The sequence below is a fragment of the Diadema antillarum genome, unplaced genomic scaffold, assembly GCF_040938485.1.
Source record: "Diadema antillarum isolate AM-2024a unplaced genomic scaffold, OU_Dant_1.0 seq00000651_RagTag, whole genome shotgun sequence".
Taxonomy (NCBI): Eukaryota; Metazoa; Echinodermata; class Echinoidea; order Diadematoida; family Diadematidae; genus Diadema; species Diadema antillarum.
In genome coordinates this window covers 1,342,349-1,366,146 of record NW_027271564.1, presented here as the reverse complement: position 1 = coordinate 1,366,146, position 23,798 = coordinate 1,342,349, and the positions used below count along the sequence as shown (strand labels likewise).

The 23,798-nt window shown below is 40.0% G+C and overlaps 1 protein-coding gene across 1 annotated transcript in view; it reads left to right on the top strand.

The window, feature by feature from the left end:
• LOC139736543 (coatomer subunit alpha-like) overlaps positions 1 to 23,798 on the top strand; it is a 65,608-nt gene that overhangs the window by 3,272 nt on the left and 38,538 nt on the right. Inside the window, exons 2-8 of the mRNA XM_071647293.1 lie at positions 332 to 445; positions 1,782 to 1,936; positions 2,654 to 2,730; positions 3,318 to 3,427; positions 6,411 to 6,526; positions 7,648 to 7,747; positions 8,836 to 8,971. Of these exons, the coding sequence (XP_071503394.1) occupies positions 332 to 445; positions 1,782 to 1,936; positions 2,654 to 2,730; positions 3,318 to 3,427; positions 6,411 to 6,526; positions 7,648 to 7,747; positions 8,836 to 8,971 (808 nt within the window). The remainder of the gene's footprint in view (positions 1 to 331; positions 446 to 1,781; positions 1,937 to 2,653; positions 2,731 to 3,317; positions 3,428 to 6,410; positions 6,527 to 7,647; positions 7,748 to 8,835; positions 8,972 to 23,798) is intronic.

The window sequence follows — 23,798 nt, the reverse complement described above, 5'->3', positions numbered from 1 at the left end:
TGCGGGATCTGCAACCTGCAAGTGTAAGTCCTTGACTTACTTGTATGGCATCTTGGTAAAGTATTTCAGATAACTCGGGTTAAAAAAAAAAAGGAAGAAGAAGAAGAAGAAAAAGAAAATCAACCTGCCATGAATATATTTGCTTGTAGACTTGACATTAGTGTTACACTCTAGGTCGATGAGTTTCTTCGGTAACTATTGAGGCAATCACGGCATTGGTAGAAATGTAACAATGCTGCCTGTTTCCATTTCATATGAAGCTTACACCTGTAGAGCTACAGATTTGTACATTGGCCTTTAATGCTCCTTGTATCACCTTTTATGCTCTCAGGACTCTGTTTTCACCCAAACCGACCATGGATCCTGGCCAGTTTGCACAACGGCAACATACAGCTGTGGGACTACCGCATGTGTACGCTGCTGGAAAAATTTGATGAGCACGACGGTGAGTGCTAAGTGGTTTTTTTTTTCTCTCTCTCTCTCTCTCTTGCAATCACAGAAAAAATATCTGGGTTTACAAGTTAACTTCAAGATAACTGTGCATGAAATGCTGTTTTTTTACACCGATTACCGCAATTTGGGCCGGCCTAAAATCAGGCGGTGTAAACGGGGTCTAAGACCCCGTTTACACCGCCTGATTACTTTTTGGCCGGCCCAAATTGCGGTACTCGGTGTGTGTTTACACCGAGACTTTGGGCCGGCCTATATATAAATATTCTGATGGTAGCGGCACTCTGCATGTGAACAATGATTTCATTGGAGCGCGCCCGCAGGGCGGGAAATGTGTATTGTGTACGTATGCAATTCTGTGAACTGAATACCTGGGGATGTAATGACTATTTTGTCCAACACAGAGCATGGATTTTGGGATATTAAATTCAAATCACAAATAACGTCACATCACCGCAACTACCCAGCAAAAATCAATTCACAGTTTCTCACCATCTTTACCTACATTGTATGCACAAATTTTCTGGAGTGAGGAAAAAAAAATTATAGAGATGAAACATTGTGAGACATTGCAGGACAGAATTCTCCGCTCCTTCAAGACAAGACAAGACAAGACAGCATGCACGATATATAAAGCACTCATAACATTACGCAATTATGTCACGATTGCTGCGGAAAGGAAGCGGGACTCGCATTTGGTACCGCATTTGGGCCAGCGTGCGTTTACACCGAGAATAGGTCGGCCCAGGGCCGGCCCAAGACAACCTCCGGAGCTTGTCCAAATGCGGGTCCAAATTTGGTACCGCATTTGGGCCAGCGTGCGTTTACACCGACTTTTAGGCCGGCCCTGGGCAGGTCCAAAAGTCTGTGTAAACGGGCTCTAAGACACTGCCAAGTGTACAAAGAGTACAGGGTGTGTATGTCTTCTTCATCTTATGTACAGTGTATAGTGAATACTAACTGGTGTCTTGAACAATGTCAAAGTACATTTGTATACTTTTGCACATACAGTGTAGATGTCACATACATTGTAGTGGCAGCGCTGCTGTGGAAGTGTCAGACTATCTGTCTGCATCTACAAGGTGTATCTATAACAAATTTGGCCGAAGAAAATTATATCTAGTGACGAAAATGCCTGTTTTGCAATCAGCAGATTTTTGAGTGTGAATCCAAACCCAGTGTGTGCATTTTATGCCCATGAGCTAAATTGACCACAGATACTACAATCAAACACTGAATAATTGGTGTTTATGTTGATGTAGGGCAATGTGTCAATCAGTTGAAACCTCACCCCAATTGATGTGGATTCCTTCAATTGTTATCGTCTGCAGGACCGGTGCGTGGTATTAGCTTCCACTCCCAGCAACCACTGTTTGTATCGGGCGGAGATGACTACAAGATCAAGGTGTGGAATTACAAGCTGAAGCGATGTCTCTTCACGTTACTGGGCCATTTGGACTACATCAGGACCACCTTCTTTCACCATGTGAGTCGCTATTGATGGTGATGATTGTGATGATGCTGGTGATTTTGATAAAGATGATGTCTGATGAAAGTGGTGATATGTGTTAACTATACATGCAGCTACAATAATGATGATAAAGATTAGGAGAATACTGCCTTATAATAATGGTGATTGTTATGGTGATAATCATCATAGTCTTGATTTTTATGAAAATGTTGTCTTTGATGGAAGTGATGAAACGAGTGACTGTTGCCACAATAATGATGATGGTAAAGATTAGGATGATGATGATGATGATGAATTCCTTTTAGGATTATCCTGTTGCCAACCATGATGAAAAGCAATATGAAGATGATTATGATATCAAGGAGAAATCAACGTGAGAATATGATTAAAAATGATAAGGTAATCATCAGTATACAGTCAACTAAAATTGTTTATTTTCAACACTGTAGATGAATACATGTACCTGAAAATAAAGAAAAAGGGGGGGGGGGTGGGGAGTTGTTGAAATTACATTAGGTTTTTAATGGTTTGTGTTCCTTTCCTGTGCTGTGACATACTTTATACTACACTGTAGGTCCACCAGACATCTCTTCAGATCTAATTGCACTAGAATTATCAAATGATGAGAAAAGCATGATGCATCATTACAAAAACATTATTTCAAAGAGTAGGATGAAAATGAAAAAGTTTGTAACTTTGCAAAGTTGCATTTTTTCTTTTGTTTTTTGGCAGGAGTACCCATGGATCCTGAGCGCTTCTGATGACCAAACCATCCGAGTGTGGAACTGGCAGTCCAGGAACTGTGTATGGTAAGAAACTTATTTCTGTAGATGTAGTGAAATTTTAACTTTGCTCTACTATCTGATATTATGCTGTTTGTTTTCACATCAGACGGCCAAAGCCATGCATTTACCAGGGAATAATTGCGGCATCTTTGAAACAGGATGTTTCAATCAAACTGTTAGTATCATGCAAAGTCTTATTGTCAAATGTTGGAGTGTCTTTAGTTTGCTGCAGGGGTGCATGTATTGTACACCAAAAGTTCAGTGTGTTACTCCTTGTATTTCCACATTAAACAAAATTCCAGATTGACCTAACATGGGGCTAACTGGATTATCACAGGCAATGAGGTTAAAGTCAAGATTGCGACTGGTTCGGCTTGTCTACATGTACTTTGTGTCATCTACTTTTTATGTGTCATTATAACCTTCAGTCCCATCATTGGATATGTTTGCAACACTTCCTACTGTAGCTTATCTTCTCTGAGGGTAGATTCTAGATTCTAGGTTTTAATCTAAAGAAAAGGGTGATTTTTGTTGTTGTTGTTGTTTTAGTTTGTCTCTAAATATCCATGTGTGCCATGCTTAATAGTTCTGATATCTTTTGAATTTCTTAGTGTGCTGACTGGTCACAACCACTATGTGATGTGTGCCAACTTCCACCCCACGGAGGACCTCGTGGTCTCCGCCTCGCTGGACCAGACTGTTCGGGTCTGGGATATCCAGGGTAATGATCCTCTTTAAAGGACAAGTTCACCTTCATAGACATGTGGGTTGAGTGAAAGCAGCAATAGTAGTAGAACACATCAGTGAGAGTTTGAGCAAAATCGGACAATCCGTTTAAAAAGTTATGAATTTTTTAAGTTTCTGCTCAGTCACGGCTGGATGAAAAGACTACTATAGCTTGTGATGTCACATGAGTACAACGATATAAAGAAAGAATAAAGAAAATTCAACATATTTCCATTTTTCTCACATAACAAAAGAACACTCGACTTCTCTCTTTCAGAAGGCAGGGGGAATAATATTACCCTTAACATACGTCAGTAGCAAGTCGAAGAAATGTGCACATTATTCAAAAAGTAAAGTTTTGTGAAATTCTCTTTTTATTTTCCTTATATAGTTGTACGCATGTGACATCATACACTCTAGTAGTCTTCTCTTCCAGCAGTGACTGCGTAGATACTTAAAATATTCGTAACTTTTGAACGAATTGTCCAATTTTCCTCAAACTTTCACTGATGTGTTCTACTAATACTGCTGCATTCTCTTAATCCTTATGTATATGAAGGTGGACTTGTCCTTTAACCTTTGCATGCAATGAGTGCCAATTGGCACAGAAACCCCCATAGCATTATACACACTGTCCAAAGTCCCTGGCACAGATAGGATTACGGCACTTAAGTACAAGGATAAACCAGTCGTCAGCTACTTCACCACCCTGCTCGTTTTACAATGTACAGTGGACCCCCGTTATATCGAAGTCCTTGGGACCGGCAGTTTTCTTTCATATAGAAATATTGTTATAACTGAACAAATAAACAATAAAAATACATAGAGCTGATAATGTTGCAGCTTAGATTTTTACTTCGTTGTAACTGGAATTTTGTGACAATTGTGTTCGTTATAATGGGTGTGCACTGTACCTCCGTTGGTTAACACAAAGTTCAGTGTAAAATGGAGACGTTACAATTTCACTTCAGGTAATCTCTCCCTTTGGAAGACTTCGTAAATTTGTATTGCAACAAAGAAAGCATTAACTTTGAGGACTGTGTTCAGTGCAAATGCTCTCATTCTCATTTGTCCCCGCCGAACGAGTTCGAGCAGGGCACTATGAAACGGGCTCCGTACGTGTGTGTGTCCGTCTGTCCGTCCGTCCGTGTGTCCGTCCGTCCGTGTGTCTGTCCGTGTGTCCGTGTGTGCGTCCGTGTGTGATCAAAATCTTCAATTTGCTACTTCTCTGTCATTTATGAGCCAATTTTTATTCTGTTTGCTTTATATGATAGCACTACATGGGAGCTTTGAAACTTCTACGCAGAATTTCAGTCGTGACCTTTGACCTTGACCTTTGACCTATATTGTACATTTTGCTACAAAATGCTACTCCTTCGCCATTTCTAACCCGATTTCAATTCCGTTTGCTTTATATGATGGCACTAGGTGAGGGCTTCAAAACTTCTACACAGAATTTTGACCTTTGACCTTGATTTTTGACCTATATTGTACATTTTGCTACAAAATGCTACTCCTTCACCATTTCTAACCCGATTTCGATTCCGTTTGCTTTATGTGATGGCACTAGGTGAGGGCTTCAAAACTTCTACACAGAATTTTGACCTTTGCCTTCTTTGACCTTTGACCTTGATTTTTGACCTATATTGTACATTTTGCTACAAAATGCTACTCCTTCGCCATTTCTAACCCGATTTCGATTCCGTTTGCTTTATGTGATGGCACTAGGTATGGGCTTCAAAACTTCTACACAGAATTTTGACCTTTGCCTTCTTTGACCTTTGACCTTGATTTTTGACCTATATTGTACATTTTGCTACAAAATGCTACTCCTTCGCCATTTCTAACCCGATTTCGATTCCGTTTGCTTTATGTGATGGCACTAGGTGAGGGCTTCAAAACTTCTACACAGAATTTTGACCTTTGCCTTCTTTGACCTTTGACCTTGATTTTTGACCTGTATTGTACATTGGCTACAAAATGCTACTCCTTCGCCATTTCTAACCCGATTTCGATTCCGTTTGCTTTATGTGATGGCACTAGGTGAGGGCTTCAAAACTTTACACAGAATTTTGACCTTTGCCTTCTTTGACCTTTGACCTTGATTTTTGACCTGTATTGTACATTGGCTACAAAATGCTACCCCTTCGCCATTTCTAACCCGATTTCGATTCCGTTTGCTTTATGTGATGGGAAGGTGAGGGCTTCAAAACTTTACACAGAATTTTGACCTTTGCCTTCTTTGACCTTTGACCTTGATTTTTGACCTGTATTGTACATTGGCTATAAAATGCTACTCCTTCGCCATTTCTAACCCGATTTCGATTCCGTTTGCTTTATGTGATGGCACTAGGTGAGGGCTTCAAAACTTTTACACAGAATTTTGACATTTGACTTCTTTGACCTTTGACCTTGATTTTTTACCTATATTGCACATTTTGCTACAGAATGCTACTTCCGGCGGGGACATATATTACGCACCGCGTAATTTCTACTTTTCCTTGTTTCATATCATACAATAATGAAAATTATGGTAAAATTTTTCATCAGCTGTTAGGTGGTATCAGTAAACATTTGTACATGTGTAATGTAATAACACAAAAATGTACCAGTAGTCAATAGTACTAATTGTGTTTAAAAAAATGAATACCAAAGATTTATCTTTTCCCCAAGTTATCTATTAATGATACAGTGTATCGAAATAGATGACATCATGAATTACTGAAGCTTCCTACCTCTCAGATCATTTACAGTACTTTCGTCAATTTAAGAATTTTCCAATCTAATTTGATACAAAGTAACTCTAAAGAATGAGATTTAAAGTTACTGTACACAGAACGAATTTTAATGATAATTTGTGAGCAGATGTTGCATTTCAAATTTACCTTTTAATGCACTGTAAGCAATGAAAAGTATTTTAAACAGAACCTTGGTAATGGATTTGATTCAAATAATGATAATGTGCCATTGATCCACAGGCCTACGGAAGAAGAACATCGCTCCTGGACCCAGCGGTCTCGAAGAGCATCTCAAGAACCCCATGACCCCTGACCTCTTTGGAACTGCCGACGCCGTAGTGAAGCACGTACTGGAGGTATGTCATCATGGGATAATTTTCCTGGTATCGCATCACAATTTGCTATGCATTTTTACACCACTGCTACACACACTAACTTTTGTGTAGCAGTTTTCTTACCTAGAAGTGTACAGGATATCATTGAAGATGTTTTTCATCAGCTGAAATTGCTAATCAAATTTGAGTTTGAAAATTATTCTCTAGTCATCATAGGTGTAATTCAGTACAGTGGACCTTTAGGCCCGAATTCACGAAGGTGGTACAAATAAAACCATGGACAAAAACCATGGAGGGCCAAGTGTTGTATGGAGAATTTCTTGACAAAATCAGTCATTTCGTCGATGAAATGATTATTTTGTAACGAAATGACAGCATTTTGTAAAGAAATGATATTAAGTGCTTTATAAATGATATGTATCATTAGTGTTGTTAAATGAAAATTTCGTCCACAGAATGATAATTTCATTGATGAAATTGTCGTTTTGTAGACGAAATGACTGATTTCGTAACGAAATATTCCGTGCGACACTTGGCGCCCCATGGTTTAAACCTTGGTTTCAATGGTACCACCTTCGTAAATTCGAGACTTACAGTGCTTTTAGTGCCAATTGGTGTAGAGAACCCTGTGGTGCTGTATACAATGTCCAAAGTTCCTGGCTTACAAAGGGTTGAATAACTGTCCTAAAATTGAAGTCTTCCTGTACCAATGAAAGCAGTGTTATTTTCCAAGTGAACTACACGTAAGAGTTTTGTGTGTGCAGTCCTTCTTACACCTTTTCTTTCTTGTGTATCAAACAAGTTGTCGCAGAACAAGCATTCCATTTTCTTGCGTTATGAAATCATATTGCTGTCAAACTCTGTGTTAGAAGAAAACCAAATTAATCAGTGTGTCCTCTACATTTTATTCATTTTTCATACTAAATGTAAGTGATGGCTATTCGGTTGTTCCTGAAAATTCTATCTTTAATCATGTACAGCTGTTTATGTGTACCTACCACATGGGTGAATAGTACCACCACATTACTTGTTCTGGTTTCCTTTCAAAATGTTGTTTGAAAGTTACAGCACAAAGCAAAACTTGTCATCCTGTGTTTATTAGCTTGTGAAAACTTGAAATTGTCTTTTCAAAATTTTGACAGGGTCACGACCGTGGGGTCAATTGGGTGGCTTTCCATCCCACCATGCCACTCATACTGTCAGCGGCCGATGATCGCTATGTCAAGCTCTGGAGAATGAATGGTGAGCACTCACAGAGCACAAAGATAATTACATGGTTACAGTTTGTTATTCTGAAGGTTCGTTCACACAAAAATGTGGTAAGGTTTGTTATTCCGAAGGTTCGTCGATCTGAAAATGAAATAAGGTAGGTGATTCCGAAGGTTCGTTAATCCGAAAGTGAAATAAAGCTCGTTATTCCGAAGGTTTGTTACGGACCCTATTTCATTTGTGGATCAACAGAGCTTCAAAATCACGAACCTTATTTCATTTCCGGATTAACGAACCTTCGGAATAACAAACCTACGGAATAATGCCACAAATGTTTGGATTAGCAAGCTGTTTTTCATTTTCAGATTAACGAGCCTCTAGGTAAAGGGAATTTGTGTTTTTCGGATTAATGAACCTTCGGATTAACGAACCTTCGGAATAACGAACCTTCAGATTAACAAACCTTCGGAGTAACGAACTGCACCCAGTTTACACAGACTCTTGGCTGTCCATCTTGTGGCCACAGTATTTGGATAGTGGAAATTGGACTGTTCATGAGGCATGGATTGCGATAGACTTTGCGATGTGGAGCCGTTGATGGAAGTAGCATGGCAGCAAGTAAATTGATGGAATTGTAAAGATTATGAGGGTGAGAAGAGACTCCTGCACTTCCTCATTTCAGTTATCACATTAGGGAGTAGTAATGAATGCAATCCATTGTGAACTGTTCATCAGAATAGCATAGGACCAGTTTTGAGAAACTTTGGGGGTATGAAAAAGTGTTAAAGAAATACCACATCCAGAATGCAGTCTGATGTTGTTGAGCCTGCCAACTTTCTCGACCATTGTTTCTAATTTTCCTTTATAGGAGAGTGAGGGGAAAGGAAGTTATTTGAAAGCATTTGCTTGAAAAGTGTGCCTGTAAATAGGGCATGATAACAGTGAAGACAAACAAGTGATTAGAAGTGTACAGTATATCATGTAAAATATTGTTCATCAGCTGAAATTGCTATTAAACCAAATTTGAATTGAAAAAAAAAAATTGTTCCCTGCAATGTTCCCAGCTGCTCTCTGTAAATTGAGCTTCATTCTGATGACATGCTTCTTATGTTTGCCCCCAGATGCCAAGGCATGGGAGGTGGACACCTGCCGTGGTCACTATAACAACGTCTCCTGCGCCATCTTCCATCCCCGCCAGGAGCTCATCCTCAGCAACTCGGAGGACAAGAGCATCCGGGTGTGGGACATGTCCAAGAGGTATGTCACTGGTTGTTCAATTCATCACCGGTGTGCGAGCAGGGCCCTGTTTCATCAAGCTGTTTGTAAAATTCTGCCGGATGTTGCAAGCGACTAGAATAGGAAGTGCCAATATGTGTTCCCATTTTTTCCCCCTTACGATTTACCAAAGTACGACTGTATGTCGACATTTCATCTACATTGGGGCAAAAATACATGCTCAACTGCAAACTTGTGATAGCATGTAAGAATAATCATTATCATCTGCAGATTTCAACTTTAGCTATAGAAATTAAGAATGATTAGGAAACCCACTTGGCTTGCCACGTTTAAGTCGGTCATAAAGTTGTGAGTAAATTTACGAACAGGTTTATGACACAGGGCCCTGATTTGCCCAAAATGTTTCAGCTTGGTTTTTGATGAAATGTGAGGGAGGGGATTAAGTTGTTGCATTTCATTTCACTTCGTTTAATTGTAGCCTGGGCTTTTCCCTCAGGCACAGGCTATTCAGATCTCTCCTTACTTTCAATTTGCGTCAACTGAAGGTTGAGCAGCGCCTAACAGGCAGCAGCAGTGTTTCCAGAGCTCCTGAAATTTCTGATATTTCGTCATTACTGTGTGATAATCTGAGTTACATCGAATAGTAGATTGTTGTATATCACTCTCTGACTCTTATGGACCTTTCTGAAGGTATGTAGTGGAGTGATTTTCTAGAAATAACCGAATTTCCCTGTGCTGTTTGCCAACGATTGGTATGCGAAATACACATGTATAGCAGCCATTACACAGGGGCACAAGCTAGCACCCCTCCTGTCAATGAGCTTAGCCAGCCCTGACGGGCAACACAATTGAACTTGGATCTGATGAATACCATCACTTTCTATGGACCTTTTCATGATGAAGCCCGAGTCACGCTTTAAAATGCTTTACGTTCTACATGCGCTTTGGCTGTTACTGTGTGTGTCGAACCAGTATGCATCTCTCACTGGCAAATACTGCATTGAGGCGCCATTTGCCCAAACTCTGCGCCATCAAAAGTTCTTCAAACAACGAATCCCGTACTACAGTAATAGTGCGTCATCGTTTCAACATGAGCTTCTAATTTGTGGCGACATCAGCCCTAATCCTGGACCTGAATCTGCACCACTCTCGGTTCATCGACATAGGTACTCCTTGTCGACACTGAGACAACTGAGACAAGGAAATGAAACACGGAGAGTACCTTTGTCTGCTTGGAAAGCGATTAAGGATCTCGGTATTACGGCCATTCCCCTACGTCGTCGTGGAACTCGAGGTGGTACCAGGAAACAACGCCACCATGCACAGCTTTGTGTTGATACCACAAGCAAAATATGCTTGAAACCGCAACAAATTCCAGTGAGGGTAACCTGTCGCGCCTCCAAGCCCCCAAATACTACACCAAACTCCAGATGTCTATCGAAAGCGGAGATATCATGCTGCAAGAACAAGGTAAAAAAGCATGAGTTACCTACCATTCTCCTTCTAAACGCTAGATCTCTGAGAAACAAATTTGACGAGCTATCCATAGTCGCTAATAACCACTCCGCTGATGTTATTGCGGTAACAGAAACTTGGTTTGACCCTGACACCCCTCTTGATATGTTCAAACTTCCCGACTTCTCGTTACATTCAAGATGCAGGGAAACCCGACCTGGTGGTGGAGTAGCTCTCTATGTAAAATACCATCTTAATGCACGAGAACTTGATGTCCCAGTACCCGACGGAATCGAAGTACTTTGGTTACATTTGAGACCATCTAGACTTCCTCGCCAATGTTCGTGCCTCATTATATGCGTTGTGTACTTTCCCCCTCAACATCCCAGAGCCCATGAGTACGTTGATCATCTGCTTTCTACTATTGATACTGTTTTGACCAGATATCCAGAAGCTGGGATCACATTACTCGGTGACTTTAATGATCTTGACCTGCAACCAATCCTCAGCAACGTCAATTTTAAACAAGTTGTTTCTCAAGCCACTAGAGGGGCAAACATCCTTGACAAGATCATCACAACTAACAGCTCATTGTACAACGATACTTGTGTAATATCCCCTATTGGAATGAGCGATCATAATTGTGTTTTGTGGTGTCCAATGGAATCGATATCAAAGTCCAACAAATTACGGAGAAGGATAGTACGGCCTCTGACAGACAGTGGAAAAAGAGCCTTTGGTAACTGGATAACAAATCATACCTGGGAGGAGGTTTTCCAGGAACAGGATCCTTCTGTTAAGTGTGATCTGTTGATGAATTCAATTCAGAGTCAATTGGATGTATACTTACCTGCCAGAGTCACGCATGCCCACAGTTCAGATAAAGTATGGATGACCGCTGAAATCAAATCTTCAATCCGTAGTAGGCAGCTTGCCTTTCAACAGAATAACATACCACTTTGGCGTCATTTCAGAAATAAAGTTACTCGTTGTATCAAAAAGGCCAGATCCGCGTATTATAACAAAAGAGTGAAGAACCTCAAAGTTGACAACCCTGCAAAGTGGTATAAGCAGATCAAAATACTTACCAACAATGATGCACGTCCAACACCAATCTCAGTACCCGGGACTGACGCCGGTGATCCCCGTCAGTTCAAGGTTACAGCGGACCGCATAAACAATCAGTTTACGTCAGTAGCAGGTGACTTACCTCCCCTCGATAGAGACCATCTACCTGCTTACCTCCCCTTTCCGTCTCCTTGTCCTGAAATCCAGCCGTGGCAAACTTACCGAAGGCTGCGTTCACTCAACCAGAGTAAAGCAGGTATTACCGGAGACTTACCTGTCCGCATCCTTCGTGAATTCGCGTATGAAATTTGCTTCCCACTGACAAACGTACTTAACGCTTCCTTCCAATCATCGGATGTCCCGCGTCAGTGGAAACAAGCACAGGTTGTTCCCATACCGAAATGCCATCCACCAACAGTTGAGAATTTACGGCCAATATCTCTGACTAGTCATTTTGCCAAAATCGCAGAGTCATTTATGTGCATGTGGTTGTTGGAAGATATAAACAATCAAATAGATCCTAATCAATACGGAAATCGCCCAGGTCTGTCGACGAATCATTATCTCATTAAGCTCCTTCATCAGGTAATAGAAAATGCGGAAAATGCTCGCTCCGTGTCTACTATTGTTCTTACCGATTTCTCAAAAGCCTTCGATCGCATTGATCACAATATCCTCGCCCAGAAATTGATCGCCTCGAAAACTCGACCGTGTCTCATTGCATGGATTTTAAACTTTCTAGAGAATCGGCAACAGTGTACAAGATATTTTGGAAAATTGTCAGACCAGTCAACGATGTGTTCTGGTGTTCCACAGGGAACGAAATTGGGTCCAGTACTGTTTCTTTTAATGATAAATGATGCCTGTAATGATTACGTGGTGCCCTATTTCAAATATGTGGATGATCTGACGCTTGTTGAAAGCAGGAAAGAAAGCCAACCCCCAAATATTCAAAGTGCCCTAAATGATTTTCATGAATGGTCTCTTCGCAATAACATGACTTTAAATCCCGCAAAATGTGAAGTTATGACAGTATGTTTCTCCAGAAACCCGGCAATTTCAATCCCTCTTTCAATAGGCGACAAGATTCTCAATACAGTTGACAAAACCAAAATATTGGGCATCACCATTCAATCAAACCTGAAATGGGATTCCCATATATCTGACATACTGAAACGGTGTAACAAAAAACTGTACATGCTGAGGTGTCTGAAAAGACACAGATTGCCATTGCGTGACATGATCACAGTCTATTGTGGATACATCCGACCTATACTTGAATATGGAGCACCTGTTTTCAGTGGCAGCCTAACAATAGAAGGAAGTGATCTCCTTGAAGTCATTCAAAAACGGTCTTGCAGGATAATACTAGGCGACAATTATACCACGTACAATGAAGCACTTGAAATTTGTTCCTTGGATACGCTCAGAAACAGGCGAAACAAGCTTTGCCTGGATTTTGCTACCAAAATAGTCAAAAACCCATTGTGTAGTGATTGGATTCCTGTTACTCAGAATGTCAACTACAGCCTACGTAAAAGACCTAGATATCGACAATTTAACTGCAAAACAAAACGGTTTCAAAGTAGTGCCATTCCCTATCTTATACACTTATTAAATGAATAGCTTAGTTTTGTTTTGTTTGTTTTGTTTTATGTCTCCTACATAAAGTGCCACAGAGTATTTATCATTTCCCTCATTATACAAATTATCATGTGCATGGTTTGTGTTGCCAGAGAGTATACCATCAATATAAAAAAAATTGTGGACCACAGGGTAAAGGGTTTAATGACAAGTTGAAAGAGTACATGCCTAATTGTATCCCATTATTCTCGGACACGGTTCAAAATATTTTATAATGTTATCTTTCAGTGTTTTGGTGTTTTATTACGTGAGATCAAATTCTGGTACAAAATGTGCAATTTATATCATACAGAGTGTTGGTTACATACAATAGTGTTTATTTGCTGGTTAGATGTACGAGAGAGTGTGTGTATAAGTAGAATGAAAGTTAGGAGAGAGAGAGAGAGAAAGAGAGGGGGAGAGGTGGAGAGAGAGAGGGAGATAGATGTGCAAATATCAGACTTTCTTAAAACGGTTTCAAACAAAATAGTTTCAAATAGTGCAATTCTCTACCTCATACATATATTAATGAATAGTACAGTGTTTTGTTTCTTTGTCTGTTTGTTTTGTTTATGTCTCCTTCATAAAATGCCACAGAGCATTCATTATTTCCCTCATTATGTGAAGATGTAATTTTTGAAAGTATATATACATATTGTTTTAATTATGATGTGCATGGTATGCGTTGTCTCAAAAACGGTTGGATTTTTTTATAACGTTATGTTTTAGCGTTTTGGTGTTGGTTATTTGTGAGATCGAATTTTGGTGTAAAATATGCAATAATATAACACAGAGTGTTGGTCATGGAAACAATAGTATATATTTGTTTGTTAGATAGGCCCTATACATACGTGAGAGTGTGTGTAATAGTGGAATGAGAGTTAGAAGAGAGAGAGAGAGAGAGAGATTAAGAGAGGGAGAGAGGGGAGAAAGAGGGGGAGAGATGTGCAATTATCAAATGCTATTTTCGTATTTACAATGCACATAATAATATGCGAATCATTGATTGACTGATTTGATGTAATGCGCTGTGTATAGATTGAATGTATTCTGATATGGGAGTTTATGTATATTACGAAGAGAAGATTGTGAGGATTTTTTCTTTTTTTTTAATCACGTGTTATACAACACAACATCTGTATTAATTATTAAGTATGAATGACTGGTATATATAATTAACATAAATCTAGTGTTTTTTTTTATAATCATTGAGAACAGTAATATATTGTATCTGTAATATCTGACTTTGTTTTGTATTATAGGTTAATCTAATTGTGCAATGGTTCTGATGATTAAGATTGACCCTTTGTTATCTTAGGCGCATCTGGTAAACTAGGGACGGCGAGCGACGCGGTGCGACGCTTCTGTAAATTTCTTTCAATTTCCGACGTCAAAGGACACCCAGCGACGGTTAGCGACGGCATACAACCAGTAGTTTAGACTGCGTGTCGGCGGGCGCCGCCGAGCGTCGCAAAGCGTCGGCTAACTCCCAAGTATACTTGTAAAAGACGAGCCCTCACAAATGGACCGTTGCATGTACGAAAAGGAGCTTACCTGGTGGCCGTCTCGCTGCGTCCGCAAAATAAGCTCCTTCCCTCTACCCTCCCGATGCGTCCCGATGCGTCTCGAGGCGTCCCTCGTTGAATGGCGACTTTTGTTTCGTAATGAATAGAAAGCTTATACTACTAGTGCTAAGCGGAGAAGCCATCGGCAATCCAGGATTTAGGGCCACGCACTATTTTGACATGAAAATTACACTTACTGATACATGTGCAAATGTATTTTAGGTTACAGAAATGAATTGTGACATGATTCAACTCCTCAGCAATGCAACTGCGAACCAAATTCGGCAATTAGTATTAAGGAAGAAATGCCATAAATATACTATTGCTTGATGCTTAAAAAAAATCGCGAGTTTACCGTTTAATTCGCGCTACTCGCGCGCTCGCTACTCATCAATGATCCGAATCCCCGATACGCGTGCGTGTACGTAGTGCAGCGTCCGAGTATATACTTGGGCACACAATCTGCGCCCTGGGCTTGAGATGAAATTTTATGAAGCATAGCTGTGACTTGTGAGAGCTAAAACATCAAATGCAAGTCCCCGCACCGTACGTAAATTTTCATTTAAACGCAAGGAAGTTCATTGCTAAAAGGAAGCGTGATTCCGTAGGCAAATATCGAACGCAACCTTCACTAATCAAATGGAATAGAAAGTGCTACATATTACTAGCAGACAAAGCGAAGCCATCGGCAATAGGAGGGTTTGGGGCCAAGCACTGTTTTGACCTGAAAATTACACTTAACTGATTTTCTAGGTTACAGAAATGAATTCTGACATGATTCAGCTCCTCAGCAGTGCAGTTTCGAACCAAATTCGGCATTAAGTATGAAGGTAGAATTGCTGCCCGATGCTTACAAAAATCGCGAATTTACCATTTCGCGCTACTCGTTCGCTACAACTCCCGATATCGATCCGAAAATCCCCGATACGCATAAAGTATTATGTGTTATAGCGTGTGGTATAGTGCACATAATCTAAGCACCGAGCTTGGGAAATTTCAGTAGTTGCGAGAGGTAAAGCATCAACAAATGCAAGTTCCCGCCCGAGAGCGAGCCGTACGCAAATTTGCATTTTATTGCAAGCAAGTTCATTGCTATTTATAAGCGGACGCACGATTTCGTAGGGAAAATATCGAAGGCAACCTTGACTAATCCAATGCCAATTTGCGTTTGTTTCTAATTCAACGCAAAGTTTCAGGCAAAACTGTATTACTTTATTTGCAGTTGCAAGTCAAATCTCTCACAGGGCCAGCGAGCCCTGTCAGTCCTAACAACTTTTTAGGCACGACGGACATCCACTCGTTGGTATCTATTCCAGAATGCGTTCGGAATACTTAGTACCTTTTATCTCAGTGGCATGCACTCGAGAATGCGCGCATTCTATACCCATTCCGGCCGTCGCCTGGCTCAGCTAGAGAATACATAGTAAGCCGGGCATTCCGGAATGAAACTGAGAATGCATCAACAATGAGGGTGACTTTGTCTAATCTCTCTATTGTCTGTTAAAACCTAACGGTAACACTACCAACAGGATTAATTTGCCAGGGTTCACAGCCTTTGTCTTCTAGAATGCATTCGATCAGCCCCACGCTTTCACCAATGAGGTGCATTTTGTATACGTACGTACATGCCGCTACTAGCTCACCATTTTGCTTCCTTCGCGAGCTCTCAACGATCGAACATGTGGCTCTGGCTGGCCTGGTACATATTGCGAAGGTACCAAGGTAGTCTTTATCCAGGCATGCTAGATTTCGAATTTTCTATCAAAGGACATTTAATTCAGTTTTCGCCTAGAAGGGATAAATCAATCCTTTTGCATGGCTACATGACCATTTGTGATATCAGGGAGGTGAGGTCTGTTCGCTATATGCTTTTTTTTAGGCGAAAAGAAAGACAAAACAGTATCATATGACGTTTACAGGAACTCAAAAGGGGCTTTTACTCAAGACTAGTGCTAGAGACATGTCCCTGGCTCACTCCCACTCCCAGGCCAGACTGTCTAATTGATATCTACACGTGGTTTACAACACGGGTGGGGTGTGAAGGAATGCATACGCGCATTCCTTTGCTGGCAGGCAACACTAACTTATTGATTGATCCACTCTGCTTTCATGGAAATTTCCACAAGCTTGGCCTGGCTGGGGCATAGGTATCATTCCCATTTATTCTGCCAGCACATGTTCCTTGTTTTGTTTTAGTTTTAGTTTAGTTTTGTTTTTGTTTTTGTATTGTACCGAACTTCTTCTTTGTCGGGTGGGCTGGGGAGAGGAAAGATCAAAGTGAGCTGAGAGGGAATGAGACAGGGAGAGGGGAATCAAAAGGAGGAATCGTCCGCTAAGCATGTTGTCTCCTATACTTTTGCACAGTTCCATTATTATTGTCATCAAACGCCGATCATGTGAAATTAACCGGATTTTGATCAAATAGAATTGAACTGATATGAATAATAATATGAAAATCAGTGCTGTTGCTACAATACAAACGCATTCTACGTCACTACGAATGATTACAAGTTACTGATCTTATACTGCAGGACCTATAATGTATTACAAAGCGTTTTTAAAGCGACAGGGCTGTGTATGAAATTACAGACCAGCGTGGCTAAGAGCTACCCTCACAACCATGAAGCACACGGGCAAATTACAGATAGGAAAATTATTCGACATGTATTCTAGCATGTTCCGGAGCTGCATGTTATTGCTATTTACTTTCGAACGTAAAAGCAAACATGTGACATTTATTTTATCATCGTACGGAGTTGAATATTATCGTTATTCATTTCTGAACGTTAAAGCAAACATTCGACATTTGTTTTAGCATCTTCCGGAGCCGAATGTTATTGCTATTTACTTTCGAACATAAAAGCAAACATCAAACATCTTAATATCATCGTACGGAGTTGAATATTATCGTTATTAATTTCCGAAAGTTAAAGGAAACATTCCACATTTATTTTAGCATCTTCCGGGGCCGAATGTTATTGCTATTTACTTTCGAACATAAAAGCAAACATCCGGCATTTATTTTACCATCGTAAGGAGTTGAATATCATTATTATTCATTTCCCAACGTCAAAGCAAACGTGCGATATTTATTTTAGCATCTTACACAGCCGAATGATATCCTTATTCATTTCCCAATGCAAAATCAAATACTCGACATTAATTTTAGCACCGTACGGAGCTGAATCTTACCGTTCTTCTTTTCCTAAAGTATAAGAAAACATCTGACATTTATTTTAGTATCATACAAAGTCGAATATTACCGTTATTCATTTCCGAACGTTAAAGGAAACATTCGACATTTATTTTAGCATCTGCCGGGGCCGAATGTTATTGCTATTTACTTTCGAACATAACAGCAAACATCCGGCATCTACTTTAGCCGAATGTTATCTTCATTCATTTCCGAACGCAAAATCAAATATCTGACATAAATTTTAGCACCTTACGAAGCTAAATCTTACTGTATTCATTTCCAAAAGTATAAGCAAACACCCGACATTAATTTTAGTATCATACAAAGCCGGATATTATACCGTTATTCATTTCTCGAAAATAAAAACAAATATCCGACATTTATTTTAGCATACGGAGTCGATTGTTAGCGCTGTTCATTTCCAAAAGTATAAAGGCAAACATCCGACTTTTCTTGGTGGCCCGATCGGTCCACCAAAATCTTCATAAAAATATATGAAATTTTGGTGCCCGACGTGCGTTTTTTGATGGCCCCGGGCCACCGCTAGTGTCGAGACCTGACGGTATACCTGGTAGGTACCTCTTAGCAACGGGGTTGGCGTCTCAATCTGGCAAGAAAAAATACGAATGTATCGAACTGCGGTACGAAACGCAACTTTAGGCGACGAGTATTATGTCGTAAAAAACAAACTAACCAACATACAGAAAAATCGAACAAAAACAAAATCTCTGTGTTAGAAATCCGTTTCCAGAGACACTTTTACTCATTTTTTTTTTTTTTTATTTCACACTGAAACTGAAATACAACGTGTATAATATGGCGCGACTTTTCTTTCTCACAACGCAACAGGGCGGCGTGTCGTTCTTTTGAAGGTCAAAGACAATCGTAGAGGTGCACGAGGCCGCTATCATTCTTCGTGAATGAATGGTTTCAGTAATGCGTCTGCATTCTCGGACGCATTCCGGACGCCTTGAATAGAGGATTTTATAATCCCCATTCTCGGAATACGACGGAATGCCTCTATTCAGAAGGCTGAGGGGAGTAACAATAGGGCATTCTCAGTGCAGGCAGAATGCGTGGACCGGGAATGAAGTAGAGAATGCCTGCATGCCGGACGCATTCTGGATTACCAGCGACTGGATGTCCGTCGCCACAGCATATAGGCCTACAATTCATCACATTTTATTTTGCTTTCTGCAGAATGTGCGTCATCATGCGTCCCGAGGCGTCCCTCTCTGAATGGCGACTGCTGTTTTTTAATGAATAGAAAACGCTAAACTGTACTGGCAAACAAAGAAGAGAAGATTAATCATTATCTTATAATGTCTTAATGAAGTGTAAAGTTACTCTAAATACTACGGATTTGGAAGTAAAACGTGATTCGTTTTCTTCTCTTAAATGCGTTCTTTGAGACCTTCAGCAAATTGTGATAGTCCCTTACGTGCTACTAAGTAGGTTATAGCTCGTTATTCCGAAGGTTCGTTATTCCCGAATTTCATTTTCGGACTAACGAATCTCCGGAATAACGCCACAAAATGTTCGGATTAACGAACCTCTATAAGGTATAGGGAATTTGCGTGTTTCGGATCAACGAACCTTCGGAATAACGAACCTTCAGAATAGCGAACCTTCTGAATTTTGAATTGATTTGATTTGATTTATTTCATTCTCATTTTCATTTTCATTTTTTTCTTTCATTCCACAAAACATAACACAAGGTAAATCTCAAATTCAATCATAAGCATATACACATTGCAAAATATAACGATCAATGGTAATCAACAAACTTACAAAGATATGCACACATACTGGAATTACAAAGTTATGTTTGAAGGATTAAAAAAATGAGAACTGGGGGGTCCACTAAAAAGCATTGCTTGTAGATTGTGGACCACTCTAAAAAATCTTCAAAAATACTTATTATAATTACAAGTATATACATGTACATAATACATAATACAGAAAAAAAAGACAAAATGAAACAAAGAACAGAGACACAACAACATGACATGACTAAACTGAGGGGGATACGATTGAAAGGAATATGGCAAAAAAAAAAAACAAATTTAAGGGAAGAAGGAAAAGAAAGAGATAAAGAGAGTGCCTATACACGCTGGACAGAGACACGGAAAAGGGGATTGTGGAAGTATTTCGGACAGCTGGTGACTGCACGCAGCTGTGGAAAAGTTAAGGATATAAACTGCCGAATTTCTTTACTTTATAATGCCATTCTTTACTTTATAATGAATAACGAACTGCACCCACTAAGAACAGTTGTATTTAGTGGCAAGTATAGATACGAGGCCGATTGTAGTCATCATCATGAAGCATACTAATGTAGTATTTAATCTTCCAGCGCGCGTTGGTGCGTTGTTTGTAATTCTTGGTAAAACCACATTGTTTTCAAAGAGAGAACATTATCTTGCTGATATAGATCTGCTCTATATAGCTGTCACATTCATGACAGCAGTTTTAAATTCTGTATAAACCTATGTCATTAAACTTTTCGTCTAAATTTCGTCTTTATATACCCACTGATTAAATACGAAAAGATTTTAAAAAGTGGTGTTCATCAAAGAAGGGGGTCTGGACATTCACATGTTGGCATCAGTGACTGTTCATTCATCACGATTTATTTTTCTCTGTCCATTCACGAATCAACAGTATCATCATTCATCTAGTATTAAGACAAAAAGGTAATGTATATAGATAGGGAACATAACTGCATCACCAATAAAATGTTATTATCGATGTGTATCACAACATACCTTGGTACCTGCTCACACTCGTGTTCATTCATTTGTTTTTGTTTTCATAAAATTCATTCTTTCCTATCTTGGTGGTACCTTATAAGCAGCCGTTGAGTTTGCAATTCCCTCGTCGACTGAACGTCGACGGACTCTTCGATGATTTTCAGCGTCGATTATAACTTACCTGAACACCCACAGACACGCACGACAACTTTCAAAGTCCCTTGACGGTATAAACTTGGAGAGGTGCTCACATGGACTGTTATCTCGGTGTCGTATAACAACATGCCGAAACACACAAATTCCCTATGCCTAGAGGTTCGTTAATCCGAAAATGAAAAAGGGTCTGTTAATCCGAACATTTTGTGGCGTTATTCCAAAGGTTCGTTATTTCGAAGGTTCGTTAATTCGAAAATTAAATAGGGTTCGCTATTCCAAAGGCTTCTTTATCCGAAAATGAAATAGGGTTCGTTATTCGGAAGGATCGTTAATCCGAAATTAAATACGGTTCGTTATTCCGGAGGTTCGTTCATCCGAAATGAAAGAGGGTCCAGAACGAACCTTTGGAATAACGAGCCTTATTTTATTTTTGGATTAACGAACCTTCGGAATAACGAGCCTTTTTTCATTTTTGGAATAACGAACCTTCGGACTATTTAAAGATCCTTCGGAATGACGAACCTTCGGAATAATGAACTGTAACCCTGCCTTACGGGGGACGGGGAATGCTTTCATCTTCTCAAGAGACCTCTTTGTGTGAGAGAATGCAAAACTTTCTAAGGATGTTTTCAATTATTGTTTACTAGAAAACATAGACATGTGTTGTTTTCAGGCTTTTTCATTTTTCAATTTATTGGATTTTAAACATCATTTTCCGAAGTACGTGAATCCATTTTCTTTTCCTCTGTCATGACTGAAATCAGAAAGTCTGCGATAACAATAATTATCGCTAAATGCCACGCTGTGTTTGGACGTGCCAGTGTGCGAAACACATGGTTTTACTTTCAAGTTCAAAGGAAGGCTCTATGTGCTTCTGGCTTCTTTGAGGTTTGTATACTGCAAGTTCGGATCCATGGATCGAATGCGCCGTAGTAGCTGTGCTTAATAACGGTAAACAGTTTACGTTCGATACGAAGAAATATTTTTGAATCCAGTGATTAGCAAATCCCTTTTTATATTTCAGTGAAGATTTGAAATGCCTGATTTAATACGCTATACAGACAACTGTTCGATATTTCTGCTATGGGCCAAAAAGAAAGGCTATAGAACCATGGTGTGTAGCGTAGAATCATGAGATCACGAGCTAGTTCTTCCATCGATTTAACTTCCAGGCTATTTACACGTTGTTTACAACCAGAATTCCAGTGCGCGCATTCTTTCGTCTGGCCAGCACCTGGGGTCTGGTGCATGCTTCTTTGGAAATTTCCCACAACGGGGGCCGGGGGGGGGGGGGGGGTGGTGTCGACCGCATACAATCCGTTCGTGTTTTTCCCCTTATTTTTTCCCCTTTGCTGGTAATGAACATTTAGTTTTAACTTAACGAAGGTGAGGTGTATGTATTTTTTCCATCATTCATGGGAAGAGAAGAAGAGTGAAAGAGGGAGAAATGAAATCAGACGGAGGACACGTAGCTCAACAAGCTGTCTTTTACACCAGCATCAGTAATTATCATTACCATCACTCAGATCATTTGGCCCTTTTCGTATCAAAATTAAGGAACACGACCACCATCATCACTCGAGATAACACATAAGCAAACTAATCACAAAGTAACAACAACCTCTCAGACAACAACACAAACACTATACAAAATATCACACAGCACACCGAAGAGGCTGGGAGCGAACTTCCTTCGAAATACTACACTACAGCAAATTGGAGAAATCGCCGTTACGAAAATGCATGTGCAGTAACCAGAGAGACACCTGAAAGAATTTTTACATACCGGTACTTCGAAACAAAGGGAACGAATAAAGTGACATTAAACGAAAGAAATCGTACCAAACGAGGTATGAGAAACAGCGGAAATAAAACAATGAGTAAAGGCCCTCGCCGAAGTTTGCAGCACCGAACACCACGCGAAAATTATACAAAGTCAACACGTGGCAACTCGCTATGACGAGATCTTTGAGACAGACATATTTTGTTCTTTGTAATCTTTATCAGTAGGCAATAAACAATACAAAACAGAAAATGAATTCGTTGGGACCGGAGAAATTAGTTTGTTATATCGGGTATTATTTTGTTACATCAGGATCTCCAATGCCTACATCGAGTTTCCACGGTACACTGGAATCAAAGTTCGAACGCTTTTTCACATGCACAAAATACATGCAAGAACAATTATCGCAGGAGCAAATGTGTCATCATCCAGTTCATTCTCAAAATTGTTGTTTTTGTTTTTTCAGTCACAAATTATCTTAAATTGTTGTGAAAATTGTCCCGAAACGGGAGAGTGCCATAGAACTTCTTTAGAGTTCTGTGGAGAGTGCCCGTCACCTTCTTCTGAGGGAATTGCTAGTAAGCCCGACCAGACGCAGTGCAATTCTTTGCAGCGACAGGGCTGGGTAGTTAGTGAATGAGTTGCCTCCTAATCCGTCTTTTGTTCGCACGAGGCGTGGCGTGGACATTCTGTTTTGAAATCGACAAGCCTTAATTGTCTTTGATCAAAGTTACTCTGTACAATGTACTTGAAAGTCTGTGGTGTAGGGGTCATTGAGACACCTTCCTTGCAAGACACAGTGCGATGCGTGAAAAAAAAAAGAAGCTTAGTGCTTGTTCATTAATTTTCTATGCCACCACGCCAATGTGCTGAATACGCATTGTATCACGATGTGCACCATCTTGTTGATGAACCCTATGAATTTGTTTAATCAAATCGTTGCTGACCGTAAAAGAGAGGAGATTATAAGTCACGAACTGCCAGCCGCATGACAGAAATGTACCAAGCAAGCAAACAAGCAAGCACCAGTGAATGCCGTTTACAAACGCAAAAACTTGAACTGTTGATAGCAAAATCGACTGAAATCGTGTTTAGACTAAGTAAGAAGCTAAAGGGCCTACTCGTAATATTGCAGAGATCAGTTGCATGATTTCTAACAGAAAGAAAACTCGCCTTTTAAAATGCAAGGTAAATCTCGCTCCACATCACAATAAGGCAGCGAGTAAGTTCAGATTGTCTTTATTCACTT